This window comes from Melanerpes formicivorus, unplaced genomic scaffold, assembly GCF_026170545.1.
Source record: "Melanerpes formicivorus ecotype bairdi unplaced genomic scaffold, bMelFor1.0.p_v2 SCAF_139, whole genome shotgun sequence".
In the NCBI taxonomy this organism is placed as follows: Eukaryota; Metazoa; Chordata; class Aves; order Piciformes; family Picidae; genus Melanerpes; species Melanerpes formicivorus.
Genome location: NW_027142491.1, coordinates 847843 through 864277, shown reverse-complemented (window position 1 = coordinate 864277; position 16435 = coordinate 847843). Strand labels below are relative to the sequence as shown.

The window sequence follows — 16435 nt, the reverse complement described above, 5'->3', positions numbered from 1 at the left end:
GAATGGTTTCAGCTGGAAGAGACCTCCAAAAGGTCACCCAACCCAACCCCCTCTGCAGGGGGCAGCTCCATCTCTGGGGACTGTCCAGATGTGCCTGGACACAGTCCTGAGAGAGACCTGGAGAGACTGCTCCCAAAGGCCTGCAGGGACAGGAGCAGGGGCAAGGGCTTCAAAGCAGAGCAGAGCAGATTGAGATTGGATGTGAGGAACAAGTTCTGCCCCAGGAGGCTGCTGGAGCACTGCAACAGGCTGCCCAGGGAGGTGGTTGAGGCTCCATGCCTGGAGCTATTGCAGGGGAGGCTGGAGAGGGCTCTGGGCAGCCTGCTCCAGTGGAGGATGTCCCTGCTGAGTGCAGGGGGCTGGGCTGGATGGGCTCTGGAGCTCCCTCCCAGCCCAGAGCATTCTGTGATGCTATGTGACCAAGAGGCTGGCCTGCAGCCCCCCCTGCTCCCCCTGCAGTCCCCACTGCAGCCCCCTCCTGCAGGCCCCCCTGCTCCCCACTCACCCACAGAGGCTGTGAGGCTGTGGCAAATGGGTGCTGAAGCGAACCTCCCCACTCATCTCCTCCGAAGCAAAGATGTGCTTTGCATCCTTCTTCTTGATCTTTTCATGCCTAGAAAGGAAGAACCTTTGGGGCCACAGCACCAGCAGCCCCTTGGGACAGGGAGAGCTGAACACAACAGCAGCAAAAAGCACCACCCAAGGCCAAACTCTGCAGCCTCAAGGCAAAGAGTCTGAACAGCTCCCAAGCACCCACACAGCACATCAGAGAAGCACAGAGCCACCCAGCCTGGAAAACCCCAGGGACCATCCAGTCCAAGCTGTCACCCAACCTCCTGACAGCTAACCATGGCTCCAAGGGCCACATCCAATCCCCTCCTGAACACCTCCAGGGATGGGGACTCCACCACCCCCCTGGGCAGCACATTCCAATGGCTAACAACTCTCTCTGTGGAGAACTTTCTCCTCACCTCCAGCCCAAACACAGCTTGAGACTGTGTCCTCTTGTTCTGGTGCTGGGGGCCTGGGAGAAGAGACCAACCCCCACCTGGCTACAGCCTCCCTGCAGGGAGTTGGAGAGAGGGTCCCTTCCAGCCCTGCCAGCTCTGTGAGTCTGTGTGAGCAGGCAGAGTCTCCCAAGTCCTTCTGTGGGAGTGGTTTGCTCTCAGGCAGAGCTGCAGAGGGTCTGGAGTCTTGCAGAGCTCCTTAGGTAGCCTGAGGAGAGCCAAGCCTTTGCCTGCTGAGAGTCTGGCTCAGAGCTCCTTAGGCAGCCTGATGAGAGCCAAGCCTTTGCCTGCTGAGAGTCTGTCTCAGAGCTCCTTAGGCAGCCTGAGGAGAGCCAAGCCTTTGCCTAGTGAGTGAGTTACACTCAGTGGGTTGGAGAAGAGCAGCTGGGGACAGAGCTGTGTGCAGGAGGTCTGAATGCTTCAGCAGGAGCTCCCTGAAGGCTATCACAGTCCTCCAGCCTGCTCCTGACTGCTGCCAGTGGTGTGCACAGCCAGCTCTCTGTGCTTCCAGGCTGCAACTTGCCTAGCTTAGGCTTGGCCTCTCTCCTCCTGCCACCCTCAGGCTCTGATTCTGAAGGACTGCATCACTCTCCTCCCTGGTACACTCTCCTGACTCCAACACAGAGGTTGGTTTCCAGGCTTTGTTACTTCAAGCTCTACTTGGGGAAGAATTCTTCTGACCAGAGGCCTCCACACCCCATGAATGAAGAGCCCAAGTGCCACTGGCACTACTGAGCTGTCAGTGACTCATGCACAGCCCCAGCCCCTAGGAATGAGGAGCATCCCTCTGCCTCATGCCACCTCACAGCAGCAGCAGCTGGCACTGCTCCTGCCTGCAGGCAATGTCTTACCAGGTGAAGGGCTGCAGGTTGTGCAGGAAAGGCCTAAATCCTGCAATGCACTCAAACACCATGGTCCCAAAGCTCCAATAATCCACAGTCACTGAGTAGGATTTGTTCTCAAAGAGCTCTGGAGCCTAAAGAGCATCAGCACAAAAACAAAGAGACTTTCCAAGGGGTCATCTCAGGTCAGCTGCTGCCCTGCACCTCTGCAGAGACACAGCTGACTCCAGGCACAGCCCCCAGGTCCAGCCTGGCATGGGGACCCTGCTGGAGCCCCTCTCAGATCGCCTGCTGGGTCACAGGCAGGTGGGAGGCAGCTGGGCTTGTCTGGCCTGGCTGTGGAGAGGCTGAGAAGAGCCCCCAGCCGTGGCACAGGAAGGGATGGAGGGCATGGATAGGGCCAAACTCCTCTTGGAAGCAAGAGGTGACAGCAGTGAGGGGCAGGGAAGCCAGGTCACCCCTGGGGGGTGCAGGTTGGGCAGGAGAAGCACTTCCTGCCCTGGGCAGGGAACACCTTTGGCACAGGGCCCCAGGGAGGGGCAGAACCTCCATGCCTCCAGGTTTCAGGACTTGGCTGGGCCAAGTGCTCTGAGCTGGTGGCAGCTCTGCTGCAGGCAGGAGGCTGGACAGGGAGCCTCTGTGTGCTCCTTCTGCCACACAGCCCTGTGACTCTGCAGTGTGGCAACAGCACTCCACCTGCATGCAGGAAAGGAAGAGAGCTCTCACCAGGTACTGCAGTGTCCCCACAAAGGAGGTGCACAGGCTTCCTTGATCGAGATCCTTTGCATAGCCCAGGTCTATGATTTTGTGAACAACCTGTGGACAGTTTCAACAAGCTCAGAGGAGCAAATTCAGAGGGAGGGGGGAGGGGAAAACCCAACCACCACAAAGCAAACCCCAAGCAACCCCTCAGGAATGCAGAAAGCACAGCCACAGCAGAAGCTGAAAGGCATCATGGAGGCTCTAGAGCAGCTCCCTGGGGAGGCTCTGACATATGACACAGCACTGGGGCTCCCCACAGGAGCTGACCTTGGCCACCTGTCTCAGAGCCTTGGCTTTACTTCAAGCAGCTTGCCAGCTACAGCTTGGCCCAACAGAGGGGCCAGCTCTTCAGCTGGGAATTCAAAGCTATGGGCTTCAAGTGTTAAGAACAGAGAAGACAACTGCCCCCTGAGCACCCTGTGAGGCTGACTCTCTCTGAACCACCCTGTGTTACCCTGCAGCTCTCTCTCTCTCTCCACCACCACCAGGACATGGCCACCACCCCACATCTGCTGCAGGCAGAGCTCTGGAGTGGAAGCCAAAAAGCAGAAGGCTGGTTCTCATGGCAAGGATTTAAGCAGCAGCAATAACCAGGACTGGGGGCTTCAAGAGGATGAAAGCTTCTGCTAAATCCACAGCTGAGGTCTTGGGCCCAGTTTGGTGCCACAAGACTGCTTCCTCTCAGACAAGCACCTCTGTCTCCAAAGGAGTACAGCAGCAGGAGCACTGAGAGGGGCCCCTGCCTTACCTTCCCACCTTCATCCTGAAGGACAATGTTTTCAGGCTTCAGGTCCCTGTGTATGATCCTGTTCTCATGCAGATACTGGATACCAGAGCCTGCAAGACAAGCATTGGACTTGATGGAAGAGGCACAGCTCCAGAGGGGGAGGAGAGTTGCTCCAATCACCAGCAAAGGGAAGCAGCCTTTGCATAGGAAAGGAAAGCTGGGGGGCATTCAAATCCCTGCTGCCCTCTTTGGCTTTAAGACAGTCTGGGAGTAACTCTGCTGAGCTCTTTGGGGGATGAGTTAAGAGGAGGCCTGGGCTGGAGGTTAGGAGGAAGCTCTTTACCATGAGGGGAGTGGAACAGGCTGCCCAGGGAGGTGGGTGAGGCTCCCTGCCTGGAGCTATTGCAGGGGAGGCTGGAGAGGGCTCTGGGCAGCCTGCTCCAGTGGAGGATGTCCCTGCTGAGTGCAGGGGGCTGGGCTGGCTGAGCTCTGGAGCTCCCTTCTAAGTCCAAGCTATGATTCTAGGATATCTGTGAGCACATCATGCCAGATGTTGATGGAATGAATTTGCCATCAACCTGCTGCCAGAGTGGCTCAGAGAGCCTCCAGTAACCTTCCACCACTGCTGAAGGACCACAGCACCAACCACCCCAGCAGGGAAGGGACCCTCCAACAGCTATGAAGCAGAAGTGCAGCTGGAGCTAAAAATGGACTTCCGGGCAGCCTCTGGAATGTGCTGCCCAGGGAGGTGGCGGAGTCCCCATCCCTGGAGGGGTTCAAGAGGGGATTGGATGTGGCACTTGGTGCCATGGTGCAGTCCTGAGGTCTGTGGTGACAGGTTGGGCTCGATGATCTTTGAGGTCTCTCCCAGCCTTGGTGATACTGCAAGAAGCAGCTGAGCAAGGTGGCACCACCAGGGCCTTGGTCAGTATGAGCAGTGCTGAACTTGGAGGCTCAAGGCTTCCCCCCTGCTGATAAGGGAAGGGAGAGCTCCCAGCAGCCTCACTCCTGTCACTTTAAGCCAACCTATGTGGGGGCTGTGGCCAAAAGGACCCCAGGTTCCCAAACTACCCCTACCCAGAAGCAGCTCCCACGGGCGCACTACCATTTCTGGCACCACAGGATGAGTAAAACCCTGGGAGAGGAACAGAGCTGGAGATCACTAAGGAAGAATAAACAAAGCAGCCAGGATTCATCCAGGCTGCCTTCCAGAGCCTGCCCCTCAGCCAGGCACAGGAGGGGCTGCAGGAGAGGAAGGAATGGGAGCACAGGCCAAGAGCTGCACTCTGCCTTCTCACAGCAGCCCACACCTCAACTGCCTGCAGGGGGCTGGGGAGCTCCTAACAAGACAGAAGTGAGGCAAACCCTGCCTGTGGGAAGGGAAAAACTCACCACTAGCCCACACAGGTAACAACACAGGCTGCCAGATGAAAGATCATCCAGCAACTGCCTGCCACAGGACAAAGAGAAGGGCCCCGAGGAGGAGCAGAGGGCTGGAGCTGCTCTGCTCTGCAGACAGCCTGAGAGAGTTGGGCTTGTGCAGGCTGGAGAGGAGAAGGCTCCCAGGAGCCCTTCTGGTGGCCTTCCAGGATCTGCAGGGGGCTGCAAGCAAGCTGGGGAGGGACTTTGGAGGGGGTGAGGGAGGGAGAGGGGTCTGGGACACCTCTGAGGGGGGCAGCAATCAGGCCTGGGCCAGGAAGCCAGCAATGGGCACTGGCAGCCCAGAAGGCCAAGGGCAGCTCAGCTGCCAGTGCCCATTGGCAGAGGTGGAGGGAGAGGATCCTGCCCCTCTGCTGTGGGGGGTGAGGGAGGGATAGGAGTGGAGGGGATGGAGCAAAAGGAGAAGTGGGGAGCTGGAGCTTGGCTGTGAGGAAGAAGTTGTTGGCCAGGAGGGTGGTGAGAGCCTGGCCCAGGTTGCCCAGGGAGGTGGTGGAAGCCTCCTGCCTGGAGGTGGCTCTGGGCAAGCTGAGCAAGCAGAAAGTGTCCCTCCAGAGCCAGGAGCAGAAATGGGGTTTGGATGGAAACCCACACCCACAACCACAGTGTTGGGGTCACAATCAGCCTGCAGCTGACCACTCCACACAGCTCTCCCAGCCCCATTCCACAGCCACATCCGGGCTGGGGGCTCAGGGAGGACAAGAAGTGCTTCCTCTGGAAGAGAGGCCAGGTTTCTTTTAGCAGCCTCTTCTGCTCAGTGCCCTCTTTCAGGGTCAGCTGGGGGAGGGGGAGGGGAAACAAGAAGAGGCCAAATGTCCTGAAACAGAATCAAAAGCAGCCACCAAAACCCCCCAGGAACCCAAAGCACAGGGAAGGTCTTGAACTGCTTACCAATGTCACTAAGCAGATAGAGGATTTGGCTTTCCTTAAGTCCACAGCAGTTCTCTGGCTTGTTTAGCAACTACAAGAGAGAAACCCAAGGTGTTTAGAGCCAGGCTGCAAAGCTTGACAGGCCAAGAACAGCACTTCCCACCCTCTGCTGAAAGACAGCCAGCCTGAGCTCAGTGCCAGGGAAAGTGATGGAGCAGATTATCCTGGGGTCAATAACTGCACCTGAAGCATGGCCAAGGGCTCAGGCCCAGCCAGCATGGATTTAGGAGGGGCAGGTCCTGCCTCTCCAACCTGATCTCCTTCTATGATCAGGTGACTGCCTGGTGGCTGTGGGGCAGGCTGTGGATGTGCTCTGCCTGGACCTCAGCAAGGCCTTGGACACCATCCCCCACAGCAAACTCCTGGCCAAGCTGTCAGCCCCTGGCCTGGGCAGCAGCACTCTGAGCTGGGTGAGGAACTGGCTGGAGGCTGAGCCCAGAGAGTGGTGGTGAATGGTGCCACAGCCAGCTGGCAGCCAGGCACCAGTGGCATCCCCCAGGGAGCAGTGCTGGGCCCTGTGCTCTTTAAGATCTTCATTGATGATCTGGATGAGGGCATTGAGTCAGTCATCAGCAAGTTTGCAGATGACAGCAAGCTGGGGGCAGGAGTTGATCTGCTGGAGGGTAGAGAAGCTCTGCAGAGGGACCTGGACAGGCTGCACAGATGGGCAGAGGCCAACAGGATGGCACTGAACAAGTCCAAGTGCCAGGGGCTGCACTTTGGCCACAACAACCCCAGGCAGTGCTACAGGCTGGGGACAGAGTGGCTGAGAGCAGCCAGGCAGAGAGGGACCTGGGGGTGGTGGTGGAGAGCAGCTGAACAGGAGGCAGCAGTGTGCCCAGGGGGCCAAGAAGGCCAAGAGCCTGCAGCAGGAAGAGTGTGGCCAGCAGGAGCAGGGAAGTCCTTGTGCCCTGTGCTCAGCACTGCTGAGGCCACACCTGGAGTCCTGTGTCCAGCTCTGGGCTCCTCAGGTCAGGAAAGAGGTTGAGCTGCTGGAAGGTGTCCAGAGAAGGGCAAGAAAGCTGGGGAGGGGTCTGGGGCACAGCCCTGTGAGGAGAGGCTGAGGGAGCTGGGGCTGCTTAGCCTGGAGAAGAGGAGGCTCAGGGGAGACCTTCTTGCTCTCTGCAACTCCCTGCAGGGAGGTTGGAGCCAGGGGGGGGTTGGGCTCTGCTCCCAGGCCCCCAGCAGCAGAACAAGAGGACACAGTCTCAAGCTGTGCCAGGGGAGGTTTAGGCTGGAGGTGAGGAGAAAGTTCTTCACTGAGAGAGTTGTTAGCCGTTGGGATGTGCTGCCCAGGGAGGTGGTGGAGTCATCGACCCTGGAGGTGTTCCAGAGGGGATTGGATGTGGCACTTGGTGCCATGGTCTAGGCATGAGGTCTGTGGTGCCAGGTTGGACTTGATGATCCTTGAGGTCTCTTCCAACCTTGGTGATTCTGTGATACAGGAACAGCAGAGGCCAACTACAGCCCTCAGCTACAGAGGGCATTGGGTTTGAGAGTTAAAAGCACATGAGGAAAACAACTCCAACAGAACTGAGCTTCACTGCACATAGGGGGAGGGAAATGCAGACATGGAGTGCTGGAAAGTTAGCACCAAAGCAGGGGAACCATCCAAAAGTCAACAGGGCCAAAGGGGTGCAGGCAAAGGGGATCCTGAGGCTCCAGAATCTGTTTGCTCTCCATCTGCAGCAGTTTGGCTTGATGGGATTTGGGAACACCCCAAAGGATTGGAGACAGAACTGCTGCTTGGAGTAACAGATGTTCCAGTGATGGAAGGAACCTGGGTGACAAAGAGCAAGGTGGAAAGGATGTGCAGCTAAGCCCCTGGCACCCAGAGGTGGGTCACTGAGAAACAGCTGAGGAGGAACCACAGGTTTCAGTTTAGACCACAGAAGAGATCACTGCAGTCATTGACAGCTGCCAAATAGCCCAGCTGGCCCAAAGCCATTGCTGCTTCCACATGGACAACCTCAGGAGGCTCAAGAAGACCAAGGGCAAGGTCCTGCAGCTGGCTCAGGGCAACCCCAGGCACCAACACAGGCTGGGCAGGGACTGGCTGGAGAGCAGCCCTGCAGGAAAGGCCTTGGGGGTGCTGGGGGAGGAGAAGCTCAGCAGGAGGCAGCAGGGAGCACTTGCAGCCCAGAGAGCCAAGCAGAGCCTGGGCTGCAGCAAGAGAAGTGTGGCCAGCAGGGCCAGGGAGGGGATTCTGCCCCTCTGCTCCACTCTGCTGAGCCCACAGCTGCAGCTCTGGGGCCAGTGCTGGAGCCCCCAGCACAGGAAGGCTCTGGAGGGGCTGGAAGGTGTCCAGAGCAGGGCCAGGAGGAGGAGCAGAGGGCTGGAGCTGCTCTGCTCTGCAGACAGCCTGAGAGAGTTGGGCTTGTGCAGGCTGGAGAGGAGAAGGCTCCCAGGAGCCCTTCTGGTGGCCTTCCAGGCTCTGCAGGGGGCTGCAAGCAAGCTGGGGAGGGACTTTGGAGGGGGTGAGGGAGGGATAGGAGTGGGGGGGATGGAGCAAAAGGAGAAGTGGGGAGCTGGAGCTTGGCTGTGAGGAAGAAGTTGTTGGCCAGGAGGGTGGTGAGAGCCTGGCCCAGGCTGCCCAGGGAGGTGGTGGAAGCCTCCTGCCTGGAGGTGTTTGCAGCCAGGCTGGAGGTGGCTGTTAGCAACCTGCTGTGGTGTGAGGTGTCCCTGCCCATGGCAGGGGGCTGGGGCTGGCTGAGCCTTGGGGTCCCTTCCAGCCCTGCCAGCTCTGTGAGTCTAAGGAGTGCACCTCTGCCCTGCAGCTGCCCCTTCCATGATGGATCCTCATGCTTCTGCCTGCTTCCCACACTTCAGGCACAACCAGCAGGCAAAGCCTCAGTGTGGAGAAGCCAAGCTCCAACCCCTAACTGCTTAGGCTGTGGGCAGATGTGCCCAACCTCCACAGAGGAAGAGAGAGGCACAGTCAGCAACAAAGCTGAGAGCCTGCAGCAGTAGCCTGAGAGAGCACAAGCAGACAAATGTGTGTTGCCCCCAGGCAAAAGCAGATCCTCTTGCAGGCTTCATGGGAGACTGGAGGTGTGGAAGGAGAAGTTAAGAGTGGTGCAGAACACAAATGGTGCCAAGGAAGGCGGGAGAGAGAGGGCAAGAGCAGCAGAACTCAGGCAGCATGCACTGTGGCTTGCTCCCCTTTAAGGACCAAAGCTTTGCATGCCAGCAGATGGCATGAAGTGTCTGCCTGCCCCCCACTGCCCTGGCACCAATGCAGGCTCCCAGGCACTCAGCAGAGATTAAGTGCTCAAACCCCCCAGGGCAGGTGGTGCCAGGCTCCCAGGTTCACCTGCAAGCAGCCTCACAACCTTTCCTGCAGCAAGGCCCCAAGCACCCCAAGAGCAGGGTAAGCTACACATGCTTGCAGCACCCAGAGGCTCCTTCCAGGCACACCCTGCTCCCCTGCCCTGCCCCTTCCACACTCCCTCTTTGCAGAGGCTCCCAAACCACACAGCAGAGGCCCAGCAAGCTGCCCACACACTGGCTGGTGCTGCAGACACACAGTGATGGCATCCAGCCTGTGCTCCCTCTCCTCCAGGGCTACCTATCCAACACCAGCCACAAAAACCAGAGAAGGAGCTCCCTGCCCTCTTGGGGGAGATCTGCTGCTTCACCCTGGGACAGATGGCTGCCTCCCAACTCCAGATGCCATGGAAAGGGAGCACAAGCTCCACTGGGCCATGCAGTCACTGCTTGGGGAACTCCTGACAGGCTCCTTTCCCCTTGGGTGCTGCTGCTTTACAGAGGGGGAGTTCCACTTGCAGCAGGGAACAGGAAAAGCCTCTGAAGCCCTGGAGGTCTCACCCCAGTACCAAAGCAATCTCCCCTCGAGCTGCAGGCAATTCAGCACTGGCTGCAAGGTGAATCAGAACCAGCTCCAAAGAGCTGGAGAGGCACAGCCAGGCTGAACACACTCAGTGTGAGGGCAGGCAGGCTGTGGGAGTGGTACCAATGCCACAGCAGACGCACTAGAGGGTAACAGAGCCCTTGGATGGCTGGCCTCTGCTTTCAGCCAACACAAGCCTCACTTCCCACAGGTGGGTTTGCTGTTTTCCCCCCACTTGCTGTGGGTTAAAAAGGCAGCACCCAACAATTACTGGCAGTGTAAGGAGTAATTTATCACACTTGGTCCAAAGCTTGGAAGTCAAATCAAACTACACTGACAGAGGTAAACTCAACAGGGAAGCACACAAGGCAATAAACATCTACTAAAATAGACTTACAGTGCAACAAGAGCACAGTGCCCCTGGAACTCCCTCCCTCCCCCCAGACACCAAGCCCAGAGGGCTGCATTACAGCCAGCCACAGTCCTGCTGCTCCTTTGCAAACCCAAACAGGAGGCAGCCAGGCAGCATGCCAGGCCACCAGCAGGAGGGAGAAGCAAGGAGCTAAGTAGAGGCAGCCCAGAGAAAGAAACAAGCTTGAAGTACAAAATGTAAGAGTCCAGAGGATGTGAGGGGCTGGGAGTGAGCTCTGGAGAGCTTCCAGCCCAAGCACCTGCCAGAGCAGGAGCAGAGAATCCAGCACAGGTCCCACAGGAACACATCCAGACAGGGCTGCAAAGGCTCCAGAGCAGGAGACTCCACAACCTCTCTGGGCAGCCTGCTCCAGGCCTCTGGCAGCCTCCCAGGCAAGAAGTTCCTCCTCCTGCTGAGCTGCAACCTCCTGGCCTGCACTTTCCATCCCTTGCCCCTTGGCCTATGCCAGGGCACAGTGAGCAGAGCCTGGCCCTGGCCCTTCCTTCCTGCCCCCCAGCCCTCAGCTCTTGACAGACATTGAGCAGATCCCTCTCAGCCTTCTCCTCTCCAGCCTCAGCAGCCCCAGGGCTCTCAGCCTCTCCTCAGCAGCAGTGCTCCAGGCCCTTCAGCAGCCTTGCAGCCCTCCCTTGGCCTCTCCCCAGCACATCCCTGTCCCTGCTGAGCTGGGGAGCCCAGAGCTGGCTGCAATCTTGCAGCTGGGGCCTCAGCAGGGCAGAGCAGAGGGGGAGGAGAAGCTCCCTGGCTCTGCTGGCCACACTCTGCTGAGTGCAGCCCAGGAGCCCCTTGGCCTTCTTGGCCCCCAGGGCACACTGCTGTGCCCTGCAGACCTTGCTGCCCCCCAGCACTCCCAGGTGCTTCTCCTTGGGGCTGCTCTCCAGCAGATCCCCTCCCAGCTGTGCTGCTGCAGGTTATTCTTCCTGCCCAGCTGCAGGGCTCTGCTCTCATCCTTGCTGGCCCTCAGCAGGTTCCTCCCTGCCCAGCTCTCAGCCTGTCCAAGGCTCTGAATGGCCTCACAACCCTCAGCTGTCTCAGCCAAGCTTCCCATCAGTAACCCTGCTGAGCAGGCTCTGTCTGTTCCCTCATCAATGTCACGGATGATATTCAACACAGCCAGACACAGCACAGATCCCTGGAGGACTCCACTAGTCACAGCCCTCCAGATGGACTCAAGAGGAGGGAGGAGCAGGCAGGGGACTGTCCCCCTGTGCTGGGCACTGCTGAGGCCACAGCTCCAGTGCTGTGCCCAGAGTTGGGCTCCTCAAGACAAGAGAGAGGTGGAGGTGCTGGAGCCAGGGCAGAGCAGGCCAAGGAAGCTGGGAAGGGCCTGCAGGAGAAATCTGATGAGGAGAGGCTGAAGGAGCTGGGGATGGTTAGTGTGCAGGAGAGGAGGCTGAGGGCAGAGCTCCCTGCTCTCTGCAGCTCCCTGAGAGGAGGCTGTGCAGAGGTTGCTGCTGCTCTCCTCTCCCAGGGGCTGAACAAGAGGCAATGGCCTCAGGCTGCAGCAGGGCAGGCTCAGACTGGACACCAGGCAAAGGCTTTTGCCAGCAGGAGTGGTCAGAGCTTGGCAGAGGCTGCCCAGGGAGGTGGTGGAGTCCCCAGGCCTGGAGGTGTTTCAGGGTGGTTTGGCTGTGGTGCTTGGGGCTGTGGGTTAGGGGTGAGCCTTGCAGGGTAGGGTCAGGGGTTGGGGTTGGTGATCCTGAGGGGCTTTGCCTCCCTGGATGTCTGTGTCAGATAAAGCTTATCCTGCATTGCTCTGTCTCCAGCCCCTGAGGCTGTCCACCCCCAAGACCCAAAGCCTCTGCAAACTTTGTTTACAACTCAGCACCTGAGTCCTTACCCTGCAACACCTCTTTAGATTCTCCTCCCTGCGCCTGAAGAGGCGTGCCCCAGAAGCGGTGTGGCAGCCCGCGGCGCAGCAGCACCCCTCCTGCTCGCCGGTGCCACGGCAGGGCAGAGCTTACCTTCCGGAGGTCGCCCCCTGCGCAGTACTCCATCGCCAGCAGGGGGACGTCGTTCACCAGGAAGTTCATCTCCTCGGGCACCTCACAGGCTCTCACCACATTGGGGTGGTTCAACCTAGGCACAGGGACAGCTGCCTGAAAACTGACTCCTCCTTCAGAAGGAGGAGACAGGAGACAGAAGTAACCAGGCTGGAAAAGACCTCAGAGATCATCCAGCCCAACCTACCCCCCAGCACCATCTGAGCAACCAAACCATGGCACCCAGGGCCTCAGCCAGGCTGTGTTTAAACACCCCCAGGGATGGGGACTCCACCACCTCCCTGGGCAGCACATCCCAAGGGCCAGTCTCTCTGGCTGGGAAGAACTTCTTCCTCACCTCCAGCCTGAACCTCCCCTGGCACAGCTTGAGACTGTGTCCTCTTGTTCTGGTGCTGGGGGCCTGGGAGCAGAGCCCAACCCCCACCTGGCTCCAACCTCCCTGCAGGGAGTTGGAGAGAGCAAGAAGGTCTCCCCTGAGCCTCCTCTTCTCCAGGCTGAGCAACCCCAGCTCCCTCAGCCTCTGAGCTCAGCCTAGGAAGGCCAGAGGCAATGCAAGGCACAGCTGAGATCTTGTCTCACAGCCACCAGCTGGGTCACCCACATGCCCCAGATCCAACAGATATGCCCCCAGTGCATCCTTTCTGTGAACCACACTCTCCAGCTGGCACCTACCAGCACCCCAATGCATACAAGCCACACCTTGGGAGGACACAAACCAGTGGGGAGCAGGAAAGGCATTTCACAGTCACTGTCCAGGACTCTGATGATGGAGATCCAGGCCCAGATTCCTGATGCCTACACACTCCTGGCAAAGCTCTGCACCTGGGGTTGGTTTCCCCCTAGCCCCTTGTAACTGTACCAGGGAGGCAGAAGCAGGCAGGTTAAGTCCATCTGTGTGGGGAAAGATTCATGCCCCCAGCTGAATGCCAGCAGCTGCTTCCTGGTTGTCTCTGACAGAGATCACTCCTGGAAGTACATACTGCATCCACAAGGGAGCACAGACAAATCGCTCCAGGGGCACCACTCCAAAGTCCTGGAGGCCACCCCAAGGGCAGCTGTAGCTGTGCAGCCCACTGCTTGCAGAGCAAATGTGCTGAAAAGGCCAAGGAGGCTGGGGGTGACCAAGCCCTGACTTACAAACTCTCCTATGAAGACTGACTTGGGGTTGTGCAGGCTGGAGAGGAGAAGGCTCCCAGGAGACCTTCTGGTGGCCTTCCAGGATCTGCAGGGAAGCTGGGGAGGGACTTTGGAGGGGGTGAGGGAGGCAGGAATCAGGCCTGGGACAGGGAGCCAGCAATGGGCACTGGCAACTCAGAAGGCCAAGGGCAGCTCAGCTGCCAGTGCCCATTGCCAGAGGTGGAGGGAGAGGATCCTGCCCCTCTGCTCTGGGGTGTCAGGGAGGGACAGTACTGGGGGGGATGGAGCAAAAGGAGAAGTGGGGAGCTGGAGCTTGGCTGTGAGGAAGAAGTTGTTGGCCAGGAGGGTGGTGAGAGCCTGGCCCAGGCTGCCCAGGGAGGTGGTGGAAGCCTCCTGCCTGGAGGTGTTTGCAGCCAGGCTGGAGGTGGCTGTGAGCAACCTGCTGTGGTGTGAGGTGTCCCTGCCCATGGCAGGGGGCTGGCACTGGCTGAGCCTTGGGGTCCCTGCCAGCCCTGCCAGCTCTGTGAGTCCAAACTCAGGTTGCCTACAAGTGGTTTCCTCCAGTAGCAGTGCACACAGAGGGCAGGTGTGGGCACCAAGAAGGTAGAAGAGGAGCTGAGTAAAGCTCTCTTCAGTAGGGGCCCTGCAGGCCAAGGTGACAACTGAGACCAAAGCTGAGCAGTGCTCTGGCTCCCACCAGCAGCACAGCACATCTCAGGCTCCAGGGACTTTCTTGGGAGGAAAAAGGGATTCTTGGGAGGTGAGCCCCTGACACCACTTGTGTTCATGGGGACAAACCTGGGTCAGCTCTGGTTGACAGGTACCTCAGAGGCACCCGCTGGAGAAAGAGCACAAGAAAGCATTAGGAGACATAGTTCTGTGTATGTGGGAGCCTGGCAGAGAACAAAAGCCATTCCTAGACTGCTAGAGCAAGGATGAACACACTGCAGAGTGTGGCAGCTCACAGAGGTTCTCATCACACTGCCTTGAAACCCAACTCACCCCACGGCGTGAGCGGGGAGGAACCTAGGCAGGGACAAAGAGTGGAGGCAGCTTGAGAAGGCAGGCGCCTGGGACGGCCCCAAGCCCAGGCATGGATCGCGACCCCTCACGAGTATGAGAGCAGAGCCACGGGAGGACAGGCAGCCCCGCACCCTGCCTGCCTCAGGGGCTCACCACCCAGCGGGCTGGCGCCTCAGCACGGCCGGATCGGACCCCGGGGGTGGCTGCACCCCAGCCCTGAGCCCAGCCGGATCAGACACCGGGGACAGGCTGCTCCCCAGCCCTGAGCCCAGCCGGATCGCACCCCGGGGGCTGGCTGTGCCCCTGCCCTGAGCCCAGCCGGATCAGACCCCGGGGGCTGGCTGTGCCCCAGCCCTGAGCCCAGCCGGATTGGACCCCGGGGGCTGGCTGTGCCCCAGCCCTGAGCCCAGCCGGATCGGACCCCGGGGGCTGGCTGTGCCCCTGCCCTGAGCCCAGCCGGATCAGACCCCGGGGGCTGGCTGTGCCCCAGCCCTGAGCCCAGCCGGATCAGACCCCGGGGGCTGGCTGCTCCCCAGCCCTGAGCCCGGCCGGATCAGACCCCGGGGGCTGGCTGCTCCCCAGCCCTGAGCCCAGCCGGATCAGACCCCGGGGGCTGGCTGCTCCCCAGCCCTGAGCCCGGCCGGATCAGACCCGGGGGCTGGCTGTGCCCCAGCCCTGAGCCCAGCCGGATCAGACCCGGGGGCTGGCTGTGCCCCAGCCCTGAGCCCAGCCGGATCAGACCCCGGGGGCTGGCTGCTCCCCAGCCCTGAGCCCGGCCGGATCAGACCCGGGGGCTGGCTGTGCCCCAGCCCTGAGCCCAGCCGGATCAGACCCGGGGGCTGGCTGTGCCCCAGCCCTGAGCCCAGCCGGATCGCACCCCGGGGGCTGGCTGTGCCCCAGCCCTGAGCCCAGCCGGATCGCACCCCGGGGGCTGGCTGCTCCCCTGCCCTGAGCCCGGCCGGATCGCACCCCGGGGGCTGGCTGCACCCCAGCCCTGAGCCCGGCCGGATCGCACCCCGGGGGCTGGCTGCGCCCCAGCCCTGAGCCCGGCCGGATCGCACCCCGGGGGCCTGCTGCTCCCCAGCCCTGAGCCCGGCCGGATCAGACCCCGGGGGCTGGCTGTGCCCCTGCCCTGAGCCCAGCCGGATCAGACCCCGGGGGCTGGCTGTGCCCCAGCCCTGAGCCCAGCCGGATCGCACCCCGGGGGCAGGGTGCTCCCCAGCCCTGAGCCCAGCCGGATCGCACCCCGGGGGCTGGCTGTGCCCCTGCCCTGAGCCCAGCCGGATCAGACCCCGGGGGCTGGCTGCTCCCCTGCCCTGAGCCCGGCCGGATCGCACCCCGGGGGCTGGCTGCTCCCCTGCCCTGAGCCCAGCCGGATCGCACCCCGGGGGCTGGCTGCTCCCCAGCCCTGAGCCCGGCCGGATCAGACCCCGGGGGCTGGCTGCTCCCCAGCCCTGAGCCCAGCCGGATCAGACCCCGGGGGCTGGCTGCTCCCCAGCCCTGAGCCCAGCCGGATCAGACCCCGGGGGCTGGCTGCTCCCCAGCCCTGAGCCCAGCCGGATCAGACCCCGGGGGCTGGCTGCTCCCCAGCCCTGAGCCCAGCCGGATCAGACCCCGGGGGCTGGCTGCTCCCCAGCCCTGAGCCCAGCCGGATCAGACCCCGGGGGCTGGCTGCGCCCCTGCCCTGAGCCCAGCCGGATCAGACCCGGGGGCTGGCTGTGCCCCAGCCCTGAGCCCAGCCGGATCAGACCCCGGGGGCTGGCTGCTCCCCAGCCCTGAGCCCGGCCGGATCAGACCCGGGGGCTGGCTGTGCCCCAGCCCTGAGCCCGGCCGGATCAGACCCCGGGGGCTGGCTGCTCCCCAGCCCTGAGCCCGGCCGGATCGCACCCCGGGTCCGGCTGCCCTGCGCCTCCCCAGACTCACTTCTTCATGATGTCGATCTCGTGGCACCAGCGGTCCTTGTTCTTGACGCTGAGCTCCAGCCGGCAGGACTTGATGGCCACCCGTGCGCCCGAGTCCTGCGGGACACAGCGCCGTCAGCCGCCCCGCCCCGGCACAGCGCTCGCCGCCCGGCCCGGCCCGGCCCCCCCGCCGCACCTGGTGCTGGTAGAGGCAGACGTTGCCGAAGCCGCCGGTGCCCAGGCGGTCGCGCATCTCCCAAGGCCCGCAGCCCCCCGCCGGCTGCCCCCGCAGCGCCACCCCGCCCGGGGCTCGCTCCGCGCCGCCAGGCCCGGCGGGGCCGCCCCGCTCCATCGCGCCGCAGCCACTCGGCACCGACTGCCGCTCC

The 16435-nt window shown here is 61.2% G+C and overlaps 1 protein-coding gene across 3 annotated transcripts in view; it reads right to left on the bottom strand.

The window, feature by feature from the left end:
• The window catches only part of CHUK (component of inhibitor of nuclear factor kappa B kinase complex), a 42844-nt gene extending 26412 nt beyond the window's left edge, over positions 1-16432 (bottom strand). For all 3 annotated transcript variants that reach the window (XM_068168478.1, XM_068168477.1, XM_068168479.1), the window contains exons 1-8: positions 16246-16432; positions 16072-16166; positions 11950-12064; positions 5667-5736; positions 3360-3448; positions 2576-2665; positions 1859-1983; positions 506-613 (exon numbers count right to left, since the gene is read on the bottom strand). In XM_068168478.1, the coding sequence (XP_068024579.1) occupies positions 506-613; positions 1859-1983; positions 2576-2665; positions 3360-3448; positions 5667-5736; positions 11950-12064; positions 16072-16166; positions 16246-16401 (848 nt within the window). In that variant the 5' untranslated portion in view covers positions 16402-16432. The remainder of the gene's footprint in view (positions 1-505; positions 614-1858; positions 1984-2575; positions 2666-3359; positions 3449-5666; positions 5737-11949; positions 12065-16071; positions 16167-16245) is intronic.
• Positions 16433-16435: the final 3 nt, after the last annotated feature.